The sequence below is a fragment of the Macaca mulatta genome, chromosome 3 (assembly GCF_049350105.2).
Source record: "Macaca mulatta isolate MMU2019108-1 chromosome 3, T2T-MMU8v2.0, whole genome shotgun sequence".
In the NCBI taxonomy this organism is placed as follows: Eukaryota; Metazoa; Chordata; class Mammalia; order Primates; family Cercopithecidae; genus Macaca; species Macaca mulatta.
The window spans coordinates 136453912-136472973 of NC_133408.1; the positions used below are offsets into that span (position 1 = coordinate 136453912).

Genomic DNA, 19062 nt, shown 5'->3' on the forward strand with positions numbered 1-19062 from the left:
TTTGTGGGGGTGTGTGTGTGTGTGTGTGTGTGTGTGTGTTTCTTATTCCTGGAGCTTTTGTTCATTTTTCTTTGTTTTCCAAATCCAGTTGGTCTGCCACAGCTCATAATAAATTTCACTTTATTAAGGTTTCCCTGGTGACTTCAGCCAATTAGTTGCTCTATTCCTGATTCTGATTTGATCATTCTTACCTTAATTGTATTATTTTACTAAATGAGGATGTAGACATGAATATGTATGGATATGTTATATATTCATGCATATAGTACATATGAATATATATTCATTGTATTTTTGTTAGTTCCTATATAATTACTTTGATTCTTCTAAGAGCAAAAATTATATATAGCACTTAGAACAATAGGAATATCATAGAAATTATGTAATAATTATCTTATGAATGGATTTAAACAACTTCAAAGTCTCACAAAGATTTAATACTGATTAGACATTGGATGTCAAATAGAACAGAAGGATTTTTTAAAATGAACTATCCAAATTTTTATAAATTGTATCTTCCTGTTTGAGTATTTAATAATCATATCCTTTTTTTAACAATTAGCCTCATATTAATTGAGCAATCTGTAATTGCCCAGATTATAGGATCTTTACTACTTTTTTTTAAATTTAAAACTTTCCTGGTGAAGAGAGTGTGTACTGGTGGCTCATAACCTGAGTTTCACACAGAGTTTTGGCGGGGATCTCTCTAATATTATAAAAATGACTTAAGTGAGTCATGAACTCTCATTTCTCATAGTACCTACATCTAGTTATGGTCTTATATATTTATGTTTATCTATCATTATTAGCAATATTTGCAAATGGTATTAAACTTTACTTTTAGGAAATACTTTAATTTTAAAAGAGATATATGAAAAATGATACTCTGCAACTCTGACTCTAAAATTATAGGGAGCGAAAAGAGTAAGGTGTCCAAACACATAGAGCAAAAATAAACCCCCAAGTGTCATAATGATAGACATAATACTTAGGACATTAGTTAACTCAAAGGAGGATATAAAGGAATGAGTTTGAAAGAAGCTTCAAATGTAATGATCCTATTTCATTTCTGTAGTTGGATCAGTGGCTCATGGGTGTTCATTTTAAAGTTATTCTTTGTGTCCCACACTTGTTTAATAGATGAATTTTGGGCCAGGTGTGGTGGCTCCTGCCTGTAATCCCAGCACTTTGGGAGGCCACGGCGGGCAGATCACCTGAGGTCAGGAGTTCAAGACCAACCTGGCCAACATACTGAATGAAACCCTGACTCTACTGAAAATACAAAAAATTAGCTGGGCATGGTGGTGGGCATCTGTAATGTCAGATACTTGGGAGGCTGAGGCAGGAGAATTGCTGAACCTGGGAGGCAGGGGTTGCGTGAGCTGAGGTCACACCATTGTACCCCAGCCTGGGCAAAAAATTAAAAAAAGATGAATTTTGCACCCAGGCAATGTTTACTGTAAAAACACAAAAAGGTAAAAAAGGCACAGAACTATTCATATATTGTTCAAAAGTATACAAAAGTAAATAACATAAAAAAGTGTATACTATTTAAACCATAGTAAGGAACAAAGATCTAACAAAACAAAAATTAAAATAGTGGTTATTCTTGGAGGATATATAATAGGATGTTATTGAAAACAGCACCTGCATGTATCAAACCCATGTATTAGATAATATTGGCACTGTTCTGTTTCTTAAGTGGATAGTTGGTGAGTGGATATTTACCTCCTTTAAATTTTTTTTGAATTTTTATTTTATATCTAATTTACAAATAATTTTAGTCCAAGTGTCGTGGCTCATACCTGTAATCCCAGAACTTTGGGAGGCGAATACAGGAAGATGGCTTGAGCTCAGGAGTTTGAGACCAGGCAACATAGCGAGACCCTGTCTCTACAAAAATGATAAAAATGTTTAAAAAAGAAAAAAATAATAACAATTATAATTGTATTTGGTTATGTGGTACAATATGATGTTTCAATAGATGTAAACATTGTGGAATGATCAAATCAGGCTAATTAACGTAACAGTCACCTGACATGTCACGAATTATGTTGATGATTGAAATAGCTCACCATAATTTTTTTTTAAAACTAAACCTTTGAAGTGACTACTTATGCATGTTAACACTGACTGAAACAGTTCGTATTTCTCTTGAATTCCAGTAAAATGCACTTTCTTGGCCATGCAAGTTAATATCCAAAATAGTTCGTTAGAATTACTTTGCATACACAGCAACAATCATGGATAAAAGTGTAAAAAATTATCATCCCTTGAATAACAAGTTGACTCAGCCTGACTGTATCACTTAGATTTTAATCAGAAAAGCAGAATGATTAGGAAGTTTAAAATATATATAATAAGAGATTTGGTATAGAGATTTGTTCATACACAGTTGTGAAAGCTGTTTAAGTGATTGCTGAAGATTGCTGGAGCTTCAGTCTGAAGGGCAGGCAGAGGAAGGAAAGAAATATTTAAAGTAGGGGAGAGGAAGGACAAACTGGAACCCATGAGGACAGGTCAGAATGCCTGTCCCTTCTCACTGAACTCCAAGCTAAATGCCTATGGACAAGCTGAAGGGTAATCTAGAGGAAAACAGATTAGCTGCATTCCTGCTTCCTATCCCAAGCAAAACAATTGACAGCATGGGTAACCTTTAACAGCCCCTGGTGACCCTGCTCAGATTCTCTGGGTGTACAAAACCCAGTATGGCTACTGCTTTTCTTCTACTACCTGCCAAATCCCATACAAAATATTTCCTGTTATACACTGTATTAGACAGTTTCACACTGCCATAAAGAACTGCCTGAGGCTGTGTAATTTATAAAGCAAAGAAGTTTAATTGACTCACAGTTCCGCATCCCTGGGAAGGCCTCAGGAAACTTACAATCATGGCAGAAGGCAAAGGAGAATTTAGTACCTTCTTCACAAGGTGGCAGGAGAGAGAAAGCACAGGGGAAACTGCCACTTTTAAACCATCAGGTCCCATGAGAACTTCCTCACCATCACTAGAACAGCATGAGGAAACTGCCCCCGTAATCCCATCACTTCCCACCAAGTCCCTCCCTCAACACGTGGGGATTACATTTTAAAAAGAGGTTTGGTGGGAACACAGAGCCAAACAATATCATACACTGTAATGGGAAATATTTAGGGCAAATGATTCTGGGAAACATAGTTCAACCTAGACAAGTTTACACCTTGCAGAATTGACATACTGATTCTTCCCTGCAAGAAGAGCTTCCAGTACTGCACTGTGTTCTACCACATCACAGGAGGGCTTAACACCTAACCAATCTCTCCCACCACCTGTATCCATTCTGCATTATCCAGACAGTCTAGTGCGACCCACCCTCTTATGCATGTCAGACTCCCTAGTCTGTGAAATTATTCTGTCTTTAAATATTATATCCACAATGAGGCTTAAATTTGTAAGTGAGGGGATTGATTTTTATCTTGTAACATGTTCCACAAATTTCATTTGGCTGTAGTGTGTTTTAAATGATCTGTCTTCCAAATGCATATTTCTTCGTAATCGTAACAAACATAAAATTTCCCTATGATGAAGTGCGTTAGATCTTTTAAATAAATTTTGTTTTAAAATTCAATTTTTCATTGCTTGTAGTGCTGTCTAGTGACTAACTTAGACTTGAGTCTAAGTTTTTTTGCTTTGATGTAATTATTTGCACATGCAAAATCAATATACAGATCTTATAATAGATATACCAAAATACACCTATATAAGAGCAGAGGGAGGAGAACTGTTTACATTTTAAAAATTAACTTGACACACATATGACATAAATGATATATTTCTAAAACTATTGATTGTTTTTATACCACACTTATAATACATAAATATCTGCCTAAAACTTAGTACACTAGAAAAATCACAAAAAAAAGCTATGAACCCACAGATAAGCCTTTCTTCTAAGTCTTATATTTTCTCTAAAGTTAGCTAAAATCACTGCAGTAAGTTGTGTGATTACCCATAAGTTTAGTGTATCATTGGTTACCAGAGAGAAATCAGCTGTGCCCTTGGGGTTGTCCTTTATACACACACTGGTAGATGATCAGTTAATCTAATGACTCTAATTAAACTCAGATCAAGTAAACTACTTGGTTGAGAATCACACAGTGACATGATCTCAACTCATTGCCACTTTCAAATCCTGGGTTCAAATGATTCTCCTGCCTCAACCTCCTAAGTAGTTGAGATTACAGGTGCCCATCACCACACCCGGCTAATTTTGTACTTTTAGTATGAATGGGGTTTCACCATGTTGGCCTGGCTGGTCTCGAACTCCTGACCTCAAGAGATCTACCCATCATGGTCTCCCAAGGTGCTAGGATTACATATGCGAGCCACTACACCCAGCTATATATATCTTTTAAAAGAAAACTAAGCATATGATTTTCTTCAGATCTGTCAAAATTGTGTTAATGTAATAATTCACAGGTATTAAAATTAGAGCAAGTTTTCATTTATGTGTTATTTATGTAATAGTATTGAAAACATCAAAGATTCAGAGATTGTTAGTTTCAGAAGAAATATATAAATTATGATGAGAAAGCAACCAGAAATATGGTCCTGGTTTAGTCAAAATTAACACAAAAAGAGTATCAATCAAGAGTATGAAATCATATTCTAAACACAATTTTAATATCTGGTTGTAATATACGTAATTTTAGTTGGCATGCTGCTATTTATGGAAAATCTGTTAATGTATTTTACATTATACAGAAACCTACATTGCAAGTTTTTTTGTTCGTTTGTTTGTTTGTTTATCTGTCTTCTGCTGAATGCAAGTTCTAATGAGGGAAACAAAGAGACTTCATTTGGTATACGGAAGAGTGAGGTCTTGCAGAAATAAGCATGCAGATAAGAGATGGGTAGGGACATGACCACTAATCAACCTAGACCGAGGAATGTTAATTCTAGTACAAGTTTCTAACAGTATCCTGTATTCTATTAGGTTGTATTATTAATTTATATTCTTCACATTCAGCAATTCAACTGGAAATTAGTATTTTATGTGGACTATTTTTATTTCTCAACATTGTATTCATATACATATTTATGTTCTAATATAATTTGATATAATCTTATGTCTATATATGAGAAAGAACCTCAATCATTCAATTATATATTTTGAACCTGAATTATTCTGGTATCAGTGGTTTTAAAAGAAACAAAATATGAATGAAGTTGCACATTCTAGATAAAAGAATATAATGATGAAAGGACCTGACACACGTTTCATTTATTTTTTGAAGGGACAGAGTAAGCATAGAAGTATCACAAATACATCATTATGTATACTTATAAACTGCGGTCTCGGGAATGATCATAGATTTCTAATGTCCTGATCTTGTAGTCTGAATAATTGATTGTGTAGTCTGGAAGAAGAATGTGTCAACTATGAATTCAATCCTTCTCCCTTTTATAGATGTCACAAAGGGAATGAATTTATAACTAAAAAACCCAATTATCAGAATGTCACATTGTAAGAATGCGTGGATCTGAGTTGAATAGAACACCATATTGCCGAGATTGTAAATAACATTGATAAAAATGACAAGTTACGCGTAACATTGCTCTCCAATTGGTGTATTTGTCAGTGAGTAAAAAGATGAATTCTAAGCAGTTTATTAGTGTAATTATTTCTCTTTTTGAAATATACCCTGAATGATAAGCAAAAATATAGATAAATGAAAACCTGTGTAAAATTTGTGTTGACTCAAAAGCTTCATAGTGGGCAGGGAGCTCGATGTTACAGTACCAATCTCCTTCATTGCTTGGATTTCTTTACAAAATTTTGAGACGTGACCTACCCAGTCTTTGACTAAATACTTCTATGGGTGGAAACGATATAAGCTTCCTCATCACTTCACTTGATCTTTAATGAAATTTAATTTTAAGGTAGTGTTTGGAAGATTTCTCCAATACAAATATGAATGCTCATGTAGGTTTTGTGACCACCATTTCTTTACCATTTTAAGTCGAAAAGCAAACTTTCAACCTGCTACAGGTCTTACTATTATGCTTTGGAAAAGATCCTTAGAAAGATAAATAGGCAGCCCTGAAGTTCTGAGATTTTCCTTAATGGTATTGTTGCTATAGTTACAGCTGAAATGTTATATAAAGCAAATTGCTTATTGATGGAAAAATGCTGAGTGGCACAGTAGCATCCCTTCTCTGGGTTATTATTGCCTTCATTTCCTACTTTCCTTCTTAAGATGAATGGATTTTTTTAAACATTGTTTTCTTTTGAACAAGCTCTGGTGAATTGATGTTAAAATAAATGTGTTTTATTAACATGTACTAGCTGACAATTGAATAAATTTGAGTATTTTGTGATCGGTGTGGTGTTATTTTATATATTCAACTTGTCAGAATTTTTCCTACTTGGAGATGAATTTTGATACCCTGATTATTAATGTTAAAGCACTGAATAAATAGTGATTGGCCTCATAATTTGGGGGCCTCTGAGTTTGTTTATATTTAATGATAACATAGATGAAACATAAACTTTTATTGTTTTATACCATTAGAGAATACTTATAATAGCATATTCAAAATATATTTTAAAATCACAGGGAAAAAATGGAAGCAGTCTTAAAGCATCCACAAGGATGATTAGCATGTTTTTTTAAAAGCCTCCTTAAGCATCTATATTTTGTATTTTTTTACATAGTAAACTCAGAAATATAATAGAGATGTTCTCAGTACATATATATGTGGTTGATGCAAAAGTAATTGTGGCTTTTTCCATTACTTTTTCCATTAAAAGTAATGAAGAAATTTGTATTGGAAAAATCTTGCAAACAACACCTTAAAATGAGATTTTATTTTATATATATCTGTACGATATCATATACCATATCGTATATGTTATATATTATATAATATATAACATGATATATTATATGATATCATATAGATAGATCTATATACACATATAGAATGAAATTGTGTTTTTTATATATATATGTCTATTATTTCACATAACAACCAGTTTTATGTGTGTATACACAGATGTACACACACACATATATATAAATATATACACAGATAAAACTGCTGGTTGTCTTACTATATTTATAAGAAGATATTTCAAAGATAAAACTTTAACTCATTTGATTCTTAACCTTAAGGCAAAATATGAATAATCATGTGTATCACAATTCTAACTGTTACAGGAAGAGTTAATGCTATGTCTGGCTAAATATTTTCAGCTAGTAAAAGTCATATATGGCATTGATATATTGAGTTGTTACATAAGTGAAATAATTTTGTTTAATTGATTTCCAGGTTGCTACTGGACCAGAAACAATATGAAAATGTAATGGTGTGGCTATTTAGGAACTAAGAGTATAGATAACATCTTTTGGAACTATAAACACAGTATTTCTTAACCAAATTCCTGAATACAGTGATACAAAAATCTTTGGATTATTTTTGTTAAAGAATGAAAAAAAAATTGTGACCTACAAATGTTTATATCTTACGTGATTATAGAGTATTTCCAAAATTTTGGGAGAAGCAAATTTTTCCAGTCAGTTTGTTTATAATTAATGATGATATGATCATGATGATTACCCATATTGTCCAAAATAAACTTTCTTGAAAATTTACTGTTATTCTTTTTTATTCACTGTGAAAAACCTGATCAATTTTTCTTTTCTCATTTCCTCTTTGTATTTTACCTAGCTTCTGCCTTTTCCTCCAGTGATACTCCTATGCTCCCCCTTAATAAACAAAATTTGAATTTATATATATAACTAGAAAATGTTTGGTGTTACTGTAGGGCTTTGTTCCCTTTCAACTCTTTATTGACATTATAATTTCCTCTGCTTGTTGAATTTATTGACATTTTATTTTTGGTCCTAGGGCTACCGAAAAGAGAAGAGACACATATAAAACCACCAGTTTAGCATTTCTAATTGTTGAAAAACATACTCTTTGTGGCTTATAATTTATCAAATTCCTAATGTTTCAAACTAAATTCCTCAGATAATCCTGTTATATTCATTCCATCCTTTCCATTTACTCTAATAGTTTCTTTCCACCTCTAGATTTAATTTTTATCAACATAGGTTGGTAACCACATTCTGCCAGACTGATCTTAACAAAGCAGATTTTACTCCTTTATAAGAACCGTCACTGGATTCCAGTTTCTTCTACAAAATGTCTACTTGTGGCAATAAGTGCCATTTATTTGGGAATAATTGCCACCTAACAGAGAATCTCAACTTGCCTCTCCAACCTTATCTTCAATTATCTTCTTAAAGCTAAAGAACATTTTTATTGTTTAATTTTTATCTAGATTTGGTCAAATTTAGTGTTTTTAATCATTGCCTTTTTTCAGGCATGTATTATATGATTTTTGCTGTGCCTCATCTCTTAATTATTGAATTTCAATGTGAATGAAATAAGGCCTTAGCCTGATGTGTATTTACATTTTGACTGATTGCTATCAAATATGAATAGACATTTTCATTTCATATTTCTATTATGTCAAATAGTGACAAGACATATTTTTGGGAAAATGGATTTATTTCACATTCACAGTTTATTAACGTATCTATTTTAAGGCCAAACCTTCTTGGAAAACGCCTAACTAGAAGTGGTATCTCCCTCTTCTGCATTGCAACACAGTATCTCCATCTCTTTGTTTTTACTGCATATTTTACTTATTTTCAACCATGCATTATTTCTTCTACTTGAATGCTGGTTCCTTGATGAAATAACCTTTGCATATATACTTTCCAACTAATAGATATAAACCAAATAGATACATACAGAATAGATATATGAATGAATTATTTAGTCATAATTTGACGTAATAGAAATATTAGCTCCAAATTAATTTTGGTGACAATTAGTCAGAGTGTAAGTTCAAAAGACTGGCTGCCTTCTTTCCTTCCCAATGAAAATTAGTCATGCACCCAAGAGACTGAGTATAGCAACATTACGTTAAAAATAATTGCAAAATAGCGATTACTTAAAATGCTAGGTTTAACTGAACATGGATGGCTATTTAAGCAAAACATTGATTTGAAATAGTCAATGAGGCTCTCAGGATAAGATCTTTTATCTCTCAGATTTACACTATTGCCTTCTGTTTGCATTACAAACGTTAGTAGTTTAGTGGTTATCACCACTTTATAGGTTTACTAAGCATTACTTTAAATTGGGACAATGAAATATTTTATGTGACAAAATAGATTGCATAGATGATACCTTTTATCCTGATACCTCAATTTCATATTATAGGAAAATAATGAGTATACTACCTTGAAATTATCACTATGTTTTATTTTCTCAACACATTTTTCTTGTACCTAAAGCCATGTACCATTGTGGCCTCATATGCTGTAAAGTAGCAAGAGATGGCAATTTTGTAAGAATAATTTGTCCCTGTCCCCAAAACTCAGATAAAATAGTCACACTTTTTTAAATGACAAAAATTTCCAATGGAATGAAACCTGTATTTCTGGTATATTAAAATTTTCTAACTTATTTATATTAGAACATGGCCTATGGAGATGCTTAATACACACCTGTATTTCATTTTTAGAATCCATATGGCAAAACTGCACAGAAATGCAGCCATTTGTATCTGTTTTTGTGTTTTAAAAGGTCAGGCTCTGGGACTGGGCATGGTGGCTCATGCCTGTAATCCCAGCACTTTGGGAGGCCAAGGCGGGTGGATCATGAGGTCCGGAGATCTAGATCATCCTGGCTAACATGGTGAAACCCCATCTCTACGAAAAATACAAAAAATAGCTGGGTGTGGTGGCGTGCACCTGTAATCCCAGCTACTCAGGAGGCTGAGGCAGGAGAATTGCTTGAACCTGGGCGACAGAGACTGCAGTGAGCCGAGATCACGCCACTGCACTCCAGCCTGGTGACAAAGCGAGGCTCCATCTCAAAAAAATAAAAATAAAAAACTCAGGCTCTGAATGAAAATCTCTTAAGATGTGTCTCAACCAAGTAATTGTTTTTAAAACTACGTTATCAATGAAGATTGATTTTCTGTAGGTATTACGGAAGTTCTTCCTTCAGGGACTGTTCAACACAAGAGCTAGAACTTTTAGAATTTGACATAATGAATCAAATCTTCTTTCCTATGACTTTTATATAAAGACATTAATTAAAGAAGGCACACAATTCACTTCAGAGCTCCTTAGACATGAAATTAACAAGAGAACTGATATTGAGTGATTATATACACAAAAAACAAATGAGTACATATATATCCTAATATTTTATTGGCAGCATTTTACCACATTTACAGAATTGACTTTTGTCTTTACTCTTTTAGATCAGCAAATAAGAATTATAATGGCTTACATATTGCAAAATAATCATAGTTATTAAGCAACATCGTTAGTTTCTAAAGTAATTGGATCCTGAAATAAGAAATGAAACTTAGATATCTGATAGTATTCTAGAGCAATAAGTGATTTTTTTATCCAAAGAATTTAAGATAAGCAACTGGAAAGAGTGAGCCAGCATGAAAAGCAATTTGAAATTGAACTTCTCAGAGTACAGTGTAATACATGAAAGCAATAATATTTGTATGACACTTTAACCCTGTGCCTTATAGAATGGGTACACATTCAATGGTGACAATTAGAACTACATACATAGCCTTTACGTTTAAACAATAGAATAGATATAATGTAAGAAAAAATATAACACACACCAATCAGGGAGGAACTCTTTCATAGTATTATTTTAACATAATCTGTCTCCTAGGTGATCATTTGTTCTGTATTCTTATCGGAGAGTAGTTTTTAGTATTTAGTTTGCAAAAATTCTTAACCAATTTATCAAAAAGGCAGGTCTTTCTGTTTCCTCTCCCAGGATTCTGCTAAAATGGTTTTGGTGTACTTCCTAGGAATTTGTATGTCTAAAGACCCTATCAGTTGATTTAGTGCAGGTGACCATGGCTTAGACATTGAAGAGCAGAGATATAAGAAAATGTTTGACCAGGAGCAGTGGCTAACACCTGTAATCCCAGCATTTTGGGAGGCCAAGGTGGGTGGATCACCTGAGGTCAGGAGTTCAAGACCAGCTTGACCAACATGGAGAAACCCCATCTGTACTAAAAATAAAACATTAGCTGGCCGTGGGTGGCACATGCCTGAATCCCAGGTACTCAGGAGGTTGAGGCAGGAGAATCACTTGAACCCAGGAGGCGGAGGTTGCAGTAAGCAGAGATTGCACCATTGCACCCCAGCCTGGCAAAAAGAAAAAAAAGAAGAAAGAAAATGTTTTAGTCAGCAAATCAGAACACTCAGGGAAAAAGATACCAAACGATTAAGCCTTGGAGTGCCTCTTGTTCAATGGCATGAGGAAATGTGATAAGTATTAAGAATGAAATTATGTTCATAATCTGGAAGCAGATAGCAAATTATGCACAAGTGATTCTTGAAAACTATCTATACCTATAAAGCTCTACTCTGAAAGGTAGAACTATATTTGGCCCAAGTCAAGAGATAGGAGATAATAGGCTAAATCCTAAAAGAACTTTTGATTAATTTGTTATTATGAAATGTAATAGTCTTTGAATAAATTTTGGATGAAAATGCTAATTTTGAAGAAACCAGGCCTTAAAATAATTTTATTTGGAACAAATGCAGATTTTCTTTCTTCCTGAAAATGAATGTTTCTCTGGGTCCACATTTAATGCAATTATTTCTTTTTCTTTTTCTCATTTAATGAAGATAGTGAATTGCTAGTCTCTAGAAATTCTATACATTTTTAGAGTTCAAATAGCCTTTTTGTAATGTTTTAAAATTTTACTGTGTCATTGATTTGGAAAACAGTGACCCACCTTCTCCATATACAAAAACATAGGAATTACCAAATTTTCACTTGGGTAAAATGACAGAAACAGATACATTATAATACATTTAATCTGTTCATTGCTATTTTTTTTCACAGATTCAAGAATGGCTCTGTTTAAATTGCCAAACCCAGAGAGCAATATCAGGACAGCTTGGAGACATAGGCAAAATGCCACCTGTGCCATCAGGACCCAAAGCATCTCCCATGCCTGTTCCTACAGAATCACCATCTCAGAAAACAGCAGTGCCTCCCCAAGTAAAATTAGTGAAAAAGCCAGAACAAGAAGTAAAAACAGAAGCTGAAAAAGTAATTCTAGAAGAAGTAAAGGAAACACTATCAATGGAAAAAATTCCTCCTATGGTAGCCACAGATCAAAAACAAGAAGAGAGTAAACTAGAGAAAGACAAAGCTTCAGCTCTTGAAGAAAAAAAGCCACTCCATGAAGAAAAAAAACTAATCTCTGAAGAAGAAAAGGTATGTTCTGAAGAAAAAAAGCAACTCCTAGAAGAAAAAAAGCCAACCCCTGAAGACAAAAAGCTACTCCCAGAGGCAAAAGCATCAGCCCCAGAAGAACAAAAACATGACTTACTTAAATCTCAAGTACAAATTGCTGAAGAAAAGCTTGAAGGCAGAGTGGCTCCAAAGACAGTGCAAGAAGAGAAACAACCGCAGACCAAGATGGAAGATTTACCATCTGGCACACCTCAGAGTTTACCTAAAGAAGATGATAAGACAACCAAAACAATAAAAGAACAGCCACAGCCATTGTGCACAGCAAAACCTGATCAGGTGGAACCTGGGAAAGAAAAAACAGTAAGTTAAATTTTACTAACTTCTCACACTCTCATGTGTGAAATTATTAATTTTTAACCTAAGTATACAAGTTGCTCATTGGTAATTATATAAGTGAATTTCCTCAAACAATGAATGACATTCTTAAAGAAGTATAACAATTGTTTGACTATAATGAAGAACTTTGGCCTTTTCACAGCTTTATGAAGTATACATAAAGCATAAATACATTTATTTCCCTGTTTCTTATGCCTATCAAATAATCTATCAAAATCATATGGAGTGATAAAGAAGTTATCTAGTTTTTTTTTTTTTTTTTTCTCTACTATGGACACAAAACTCAATATCCTCCTTTAATGTAAAATAATGTGTCTTTATGTAAATTTCTGTTTACTTAGCCATTTGTTTACGTAAGAGTCAACAAGGTTTTTCCCAGTTGAAATCATTTTAAGATGTGGTCAGCTATAAAGTGATTCCAAAAAAAAGAAAAAAGGAAAAAAAGTGATGTAACTAAAATCCAAAGTAAAAGTCTTTCTAAAATTTCACAAAACAGTTGAATATTTAGCATGATTTTTAATATAATGTATTCTATTAGCAGTTTTATTCAATGTGTTTAATATTGAAAGGTTATTTATAATCAGCATAATTTGGAAAAATATTCTTTTCTTTTTCTTTAATGGAAAATTTTCATTTAACCCATTTTAACGAATATTTTCACAAGCAGTTACATCCTTTTCAGAGGAACTCTGATATTTTTTGGAGCTATAAGAGATCTTACATTATACTTCACTGAATACATTTAATTCACAGAGGACAGCAATGACTTACCAGGAAATTAAATAATTTAATAGTATTAAAATTCCAACTAGAAACTATAGTTTGTTTCACTGTGATTCAGTTGTGTTTTCTTTAGTTTTAACACATGCTTACCAACCCATCTCTGCTATCTGATGCATCACACATTATCTAAGTAAATCCTGGTCTCCTTTCATTAAATGAGTTTTATCAGAGTCAAAAAGATGCCTATATGTATTCTCCATTCTAATGACTGAATCTAGCCACCACCAGCACCATGAATTGCTTCTTCTAGCTAACCTTTGCAGAGCATGGTGCTTGGTACTGTTTGTCCCTTTGTGGAACTTTCTGTGGCTTTCATGACCCTCTACTTTCCTTCTCTTTTTGTCTTTCTGATCATACTTTATGAAATCTGCTTTGACTATCTCTATGATTTCTCCTTGCAAATTCCAGATGATTTTCCTTTGTTTTGCTTTGAGCTACATGAACAATTTTTGAATACACGTATATACTTCTTGTCCCTCTTTTGGGTGTCAGACCTGCATTTTCAAGTACCTAGACAGCAGTTCTACTTCAAAGCCTCTCTGTAAATGCAAACTCAATATGTCTGACTCTTTTCCTCTTCTCTATAGAAACAGTTTCTGCTTGTAACTTTCTATTTCACCATCAAGCACCTGTCTCCTGTCTGCCAGTTACTAATCTTCTGAGTGATTTAAGGTTTCTTCTTACCTGCCCTTTGTTCTCCACAATGAAAGTATCACACTTCTGTCTATTAACTCCTGTTCCTCAGGGCACTACCTTACTTACTGCTTTCATGACCTTTTGCCAATTATTTGAGCAATCTAATTACTGGTTAGGATGCCTTCCTTTTAGCCCTTCTCCAGTCTATAGCTGTCAGGTAAATGTTTTCTAGGGTTCCGATAATTTAACTCCATCACTCAGATGTTCCTAATGATTCCCTATTGTGTTTTAAATATATTCCAAGCAAGAAGTTTTTAAATATTTCCTGAATGCAGTACTTTTTTCTTTTATTTTATACCTTTATCACTTTCTTTTTATTACTTTTTCTTTCATTATACAACCACAATATGTGTATATGTATTTATTTATAAATTTTATGTATGCACTATTTGACTAATATTTACTTTCTAAAACATTCACAAAGAATAGTGAAATAAACTAAAATTACCATTGTTATTATATTTATTTAAATGCAGATAGTAAATACAGATACATTTGATCACCTTAAAAGGTGTTTAATAGTGATACTTTAGAGAGAGCATTATGTTTTAATATTTTTTAAGATCTTGGTGTAAAACTTTATGATATAGTTGTTTGAAATCCAGCTTCAAAGTTAAGCTTATTTTGATACTTTGATGTTCAGTTTTAATGGCTATTCAGAGCAGGAAAAAAAGATAATTAAAAAGAATATGCTACAAATGGTAGAAGTAGCTCACAGTTTGTTCTCACTAAATATTGCTACCTTTTTTTAAAGTGTGGATTGTAAACCAATTATGAAAAAAAGAATTGGTAATTGCACAAATAAGTGTTAACCTTCCTTAATATCAATCATTTGTGTTTGTTAACTATCAGAAAATGTGGGGCTTTTACAATACTTTTCAGCAAACGATTTTCAAACCCATTGCATTTCTTTGTCTAGAAGGTTTTTAAACAGATTAAAATATTCTGTTTTAAAGTTTGTTACATGAGCAGATACAATAACTTTTAAAAGTGACATATGTTATTTTGTATAGCATAATCATAAAATAATTTCCAAATATTTATCTTCAAAGAGCTGTTTCCACATTATAATTTTCTCAGAGAAACAGGTATTGTTTATTTTGCTTTAAATATCAAATACCCAGCATATTGCTGACAATTAGTATTTATTTTCTTGCTGTCTAATAAGTATTGTATTACTGAAAAGCACTTGCAATCCTCTATTTTTAAGTAAGGATCAAATCTCCACATTCTGCAGCTTTTTAACTAATTTTCCATGAGATAAACAGTAAATATCTGTGTCATGGTCAAAAATAATGTCATATTCTCTGTCCCAGTACAAAATAAATGTTCTTCAAAATATGAAGTTCTTATTAGTATACAGTGTACTACATCAGTAATATCTTGAGGCAGTCTGTCTAATTCTGGCTTACTTGTAATGAATAAATGTTTTTCACATGTACTGCCATCTCCCTAACCTTATTCTTTAAAATTATAATTCCAATCAGAGAAATTACTTCTCAATTTTTAATATTTTTTATTTAAAAAATACACATTTTTTTGAATGAAACAAATCAGTCCACATTGATGCTATGTGTTCATTGGTGCATTTTTCCTTGAGGGTTCACAATAGTAATTCTTAAAATATTTTATTATTAATTAAAGAGAAATAGGAACTATTATGAACTGAGTATGTAAAGAAATCTCCATAGTTGGATTATATTATTATTAGATCTTTTGCTACTAAATTTGTTCTAATATTTTTTTCCCAAACCTTCCACAATTATTTCTTTGTTTCTTCCAACAACATTTGCTGACAAAGGAATGTAGTTTGATTTGTCACTATATTGATTCCACATATTACTTTAGTCATTTTTTCATGACAAAAAAAAATTCCCCATCTGTTATGTAATTTTTCTTATTGAGCAAGAAAATTCAAAAGAATATTCCCAATGGTTATTATTCAAGTTAGTGAAAACTTATAAAGTACTAGAAAACTTATTTGCTGAAAATTACAGAAGTTTGTAATAGTGTCATAATACCACTGGCTTTGATTGAAAGCACGTTCTGTATTTAGGGTAAGGTTTGTTATTAGCAATAATAGATGCAGAAACAGATTTCAAATAGCTTTCCTAATAATGTCAAGCATTTTTTCCTAACTTCAAGTCAGATCTGATTTAATTTGGTGATCACTGTTCTCACCTTGTTATGAAAACTGATGAAAAGCTTGTAGCAATATGAAAACTGTTAGCTTTCTTATGAGTGCATGTGTGTATATCTTACATTACTAGTTTGATTTTTAACAAATGATTTTTTTTGCAGAAATTTTTTTCTACTACTTAGCTATTATAGGAAAATTGTTTTAGTTAAAGCTAGGTGATTTATTGTAACTACAAACCATAAACCTGCATAACTGAACAATAAGCTTCAACATAAAGGTGAGCAAGTGAAGTAGTTGCCTCACTATAACTTCTCTTTATAGTTGGTTGCCTCATTATAACTTCCGGCCTTCTCCCAGGAGTCCTCACAGACCATGTGACCAACTGACATGACATGTGAGATAATAGTATTGCCCATCTATTGATTAAATATTAGTGCAATTTAATTTATCCTCTATTTTGGATTTAAAAATGCAACTAAAATCCTAGTGTCGTCTCATTGTATTCCACTGAAGCACTTTGCATAGCTACCACGGTATATGCACCCCACAGCGGAGACTCCTGTCTAAATGACTTAGTTGGCTTTCTCAGCCTTCTGGAATCTGGCTCCAACACAACTTTCAAGCAACTGCTAACGTTCCCTATGGGGAGACATTAAAGAATAACAGCCAAATATGCCTTGTGTGTTTCCTGAACATAGCTTGTGCTTTCTCCTTTGTGAACCTGTTCTCAGTTTTTGTATGTGCACTGATGCTGCAGCTTCACATCATCTGGCAGAAAAAATCCCACCTGAACCTCCACACCACTCTGCTAGCATGTCGTCCATGAGTCTGCCCTTCTATTCCCTAGTGGTAGTCAGTTTTCCTGATGCAGAATTTTCTGCAATGATTAATTTCTTAATTAGTTTTTATTTACAATCAAAACAATACTCTTAATTTACCTCTTACTATTCAGGCTGCTGTGTTAAGTACTTCCTTATACAATGATTGATAAAGTTAATATTATGATAGCTTTAGTAAAGATGGGGAAACTGAATTTCTGTGCCCAAGATCACATAGCTGGAAGGCAGAAGTACTAGAATTATAGTCCGGCTCTGATTACAAAGACTGTGCTCTCATCCACTGCACAAGATGTTTTTTCCTATGACACTTTTAGGATACTGGCTTTCCATTATTATAATCATCCATCTCTCTTGGCAACCCTCACTGCTATACCAAACACTTGGTATAATATTTACTCTATTTATATATGTGTATTATTTATTCATTAATTTAGCTGTCGTTTGTATTGTTCATATTATTATAGTACGTTGTTTACATTTCGTTGTTGCAACATCATTTTGTCACTTCATTCATTTCTGTCTTTCAAAATGTTCGTTGAATAGCATTAAAATTAATCCTGAGGTATAACAATTTGAAAATTACATACACATCTTTAAATTTTTAGTTTAACATTTTAAAATTCATGTTTGCTGTAGAATTTTATCTTTTTACTTACATAAACAGAATACTGTTTAAATATTTATTTGATATAGTACACTAAAATACTCTCCCCATAGAAACCAAACTTGGAACACTCTTTAGCAGGTACTTTTATTTCTGGTTAAAATGATCTGAGGGTTAGTATTCAAGTTACATATAGCCAATAAGTGACTGCCTAATCAGAAAGGATGAAAACTAATCATGTTTTCTGTAGTGAGAAGGACTCCCATATTATAGTGCTTAGGTGTGAGCGTCCGATCTTTCACTCCAGGTCTAGTGAATTTTATTGGCTTCATTTTGTTTGGAGCATTTCAAACACTCAGATCAGTAATCTGCATTCATGTAGACTTTATGTAAATTATAAGATTTGCATTCATTGTTTAATTTTAGCCCATCAAAATAAATGGCTTTGGGAAAGTTAAACAAAAACTTAACACTGCATCCTTTCTTTGCACAGTTTTATATGTCATCTAGAATTCAGTTCGTTAACAATATTCAAAACAATTCTGTTTGCCTTCAATATGGAAGGCTTTTGTGAAAAGAGCAAAACCAAATTTGGCAGTGCAGGTGTGTCTTGGCACATTCTCCACTACTAGTGAAGGCCTCAAGATACACCACCATCAGAAGAGATCCAAATGGGGCTCCGTTCATCAGTGCCCCTCACTGACCGGTCTGCAGCTCAATAAATGGCAGGGGGTTATTGGAAGGAAAAGGGAAAAAGCCTAGAGAGTAAACACTTTGCAGACTTGCCACCTTATACTATGCAAAAGTCATTTAGGGGGAAAAAAAAAATCATTGCAGTATCACCACCATAGGCAGCTTCACTGTTGCTTGCCACTTCAATATAAGAAAGGAACTGAAATGAGTTAAGTGCTCATCAACCCTCCTACTATAGTCTCACAACTGCAGATAAGAAATTATTTATTGGAAAGACATTCAATTGGTACAGTGTAGTTAATTCTAGGTGCACACTGAAGAGTAGGCATTACTTTTTGCACTACAGTTGTTAAGAATATATCACACTGTCTTTTTTAATTGAGTAACATTGTAAATTCAGAAAAAGCATTTTACCCTATAATATGCTCAGGATAGATCATTGACCATGCATAACAAAGGTATATATTCGGATGAAAATGAATGTAAAATGAGCATCCAGCCAACAATATTTATATTTGATAACTCTAACTAGAAAAAGGAGAAGAAAAAAAGGAAGGAGGGAGCGAAGGATGGGGGAGGGAGGAAGGGAGGGAGG

At 33.0% G+C, this 19062-nt stretch overlaps 1 protein-coding gene across 1 annotated transcript in view; it reads left to right on the forward strand.

Annotated features, from left to right (window-relative positions):
• The window catches only part of PCLO (piccolo presynaptic cytomatrix protein), a 400611-nt gene that overhangs the window by 180220 nt on the left and 201329 nt on the right, over window positions 1–19062 (forward strand). Inside the window, exon 4 of the mRNA XM_015134174.3 lies at window positions 11960–12676. Within this exon, the coding sequence (XP_014989660.3) occupies window positions 11960–12676 (717 nt within the window). The remainder of the gene's footprint in view (window positions 1–11959; window positions 12677–19062) is intronic.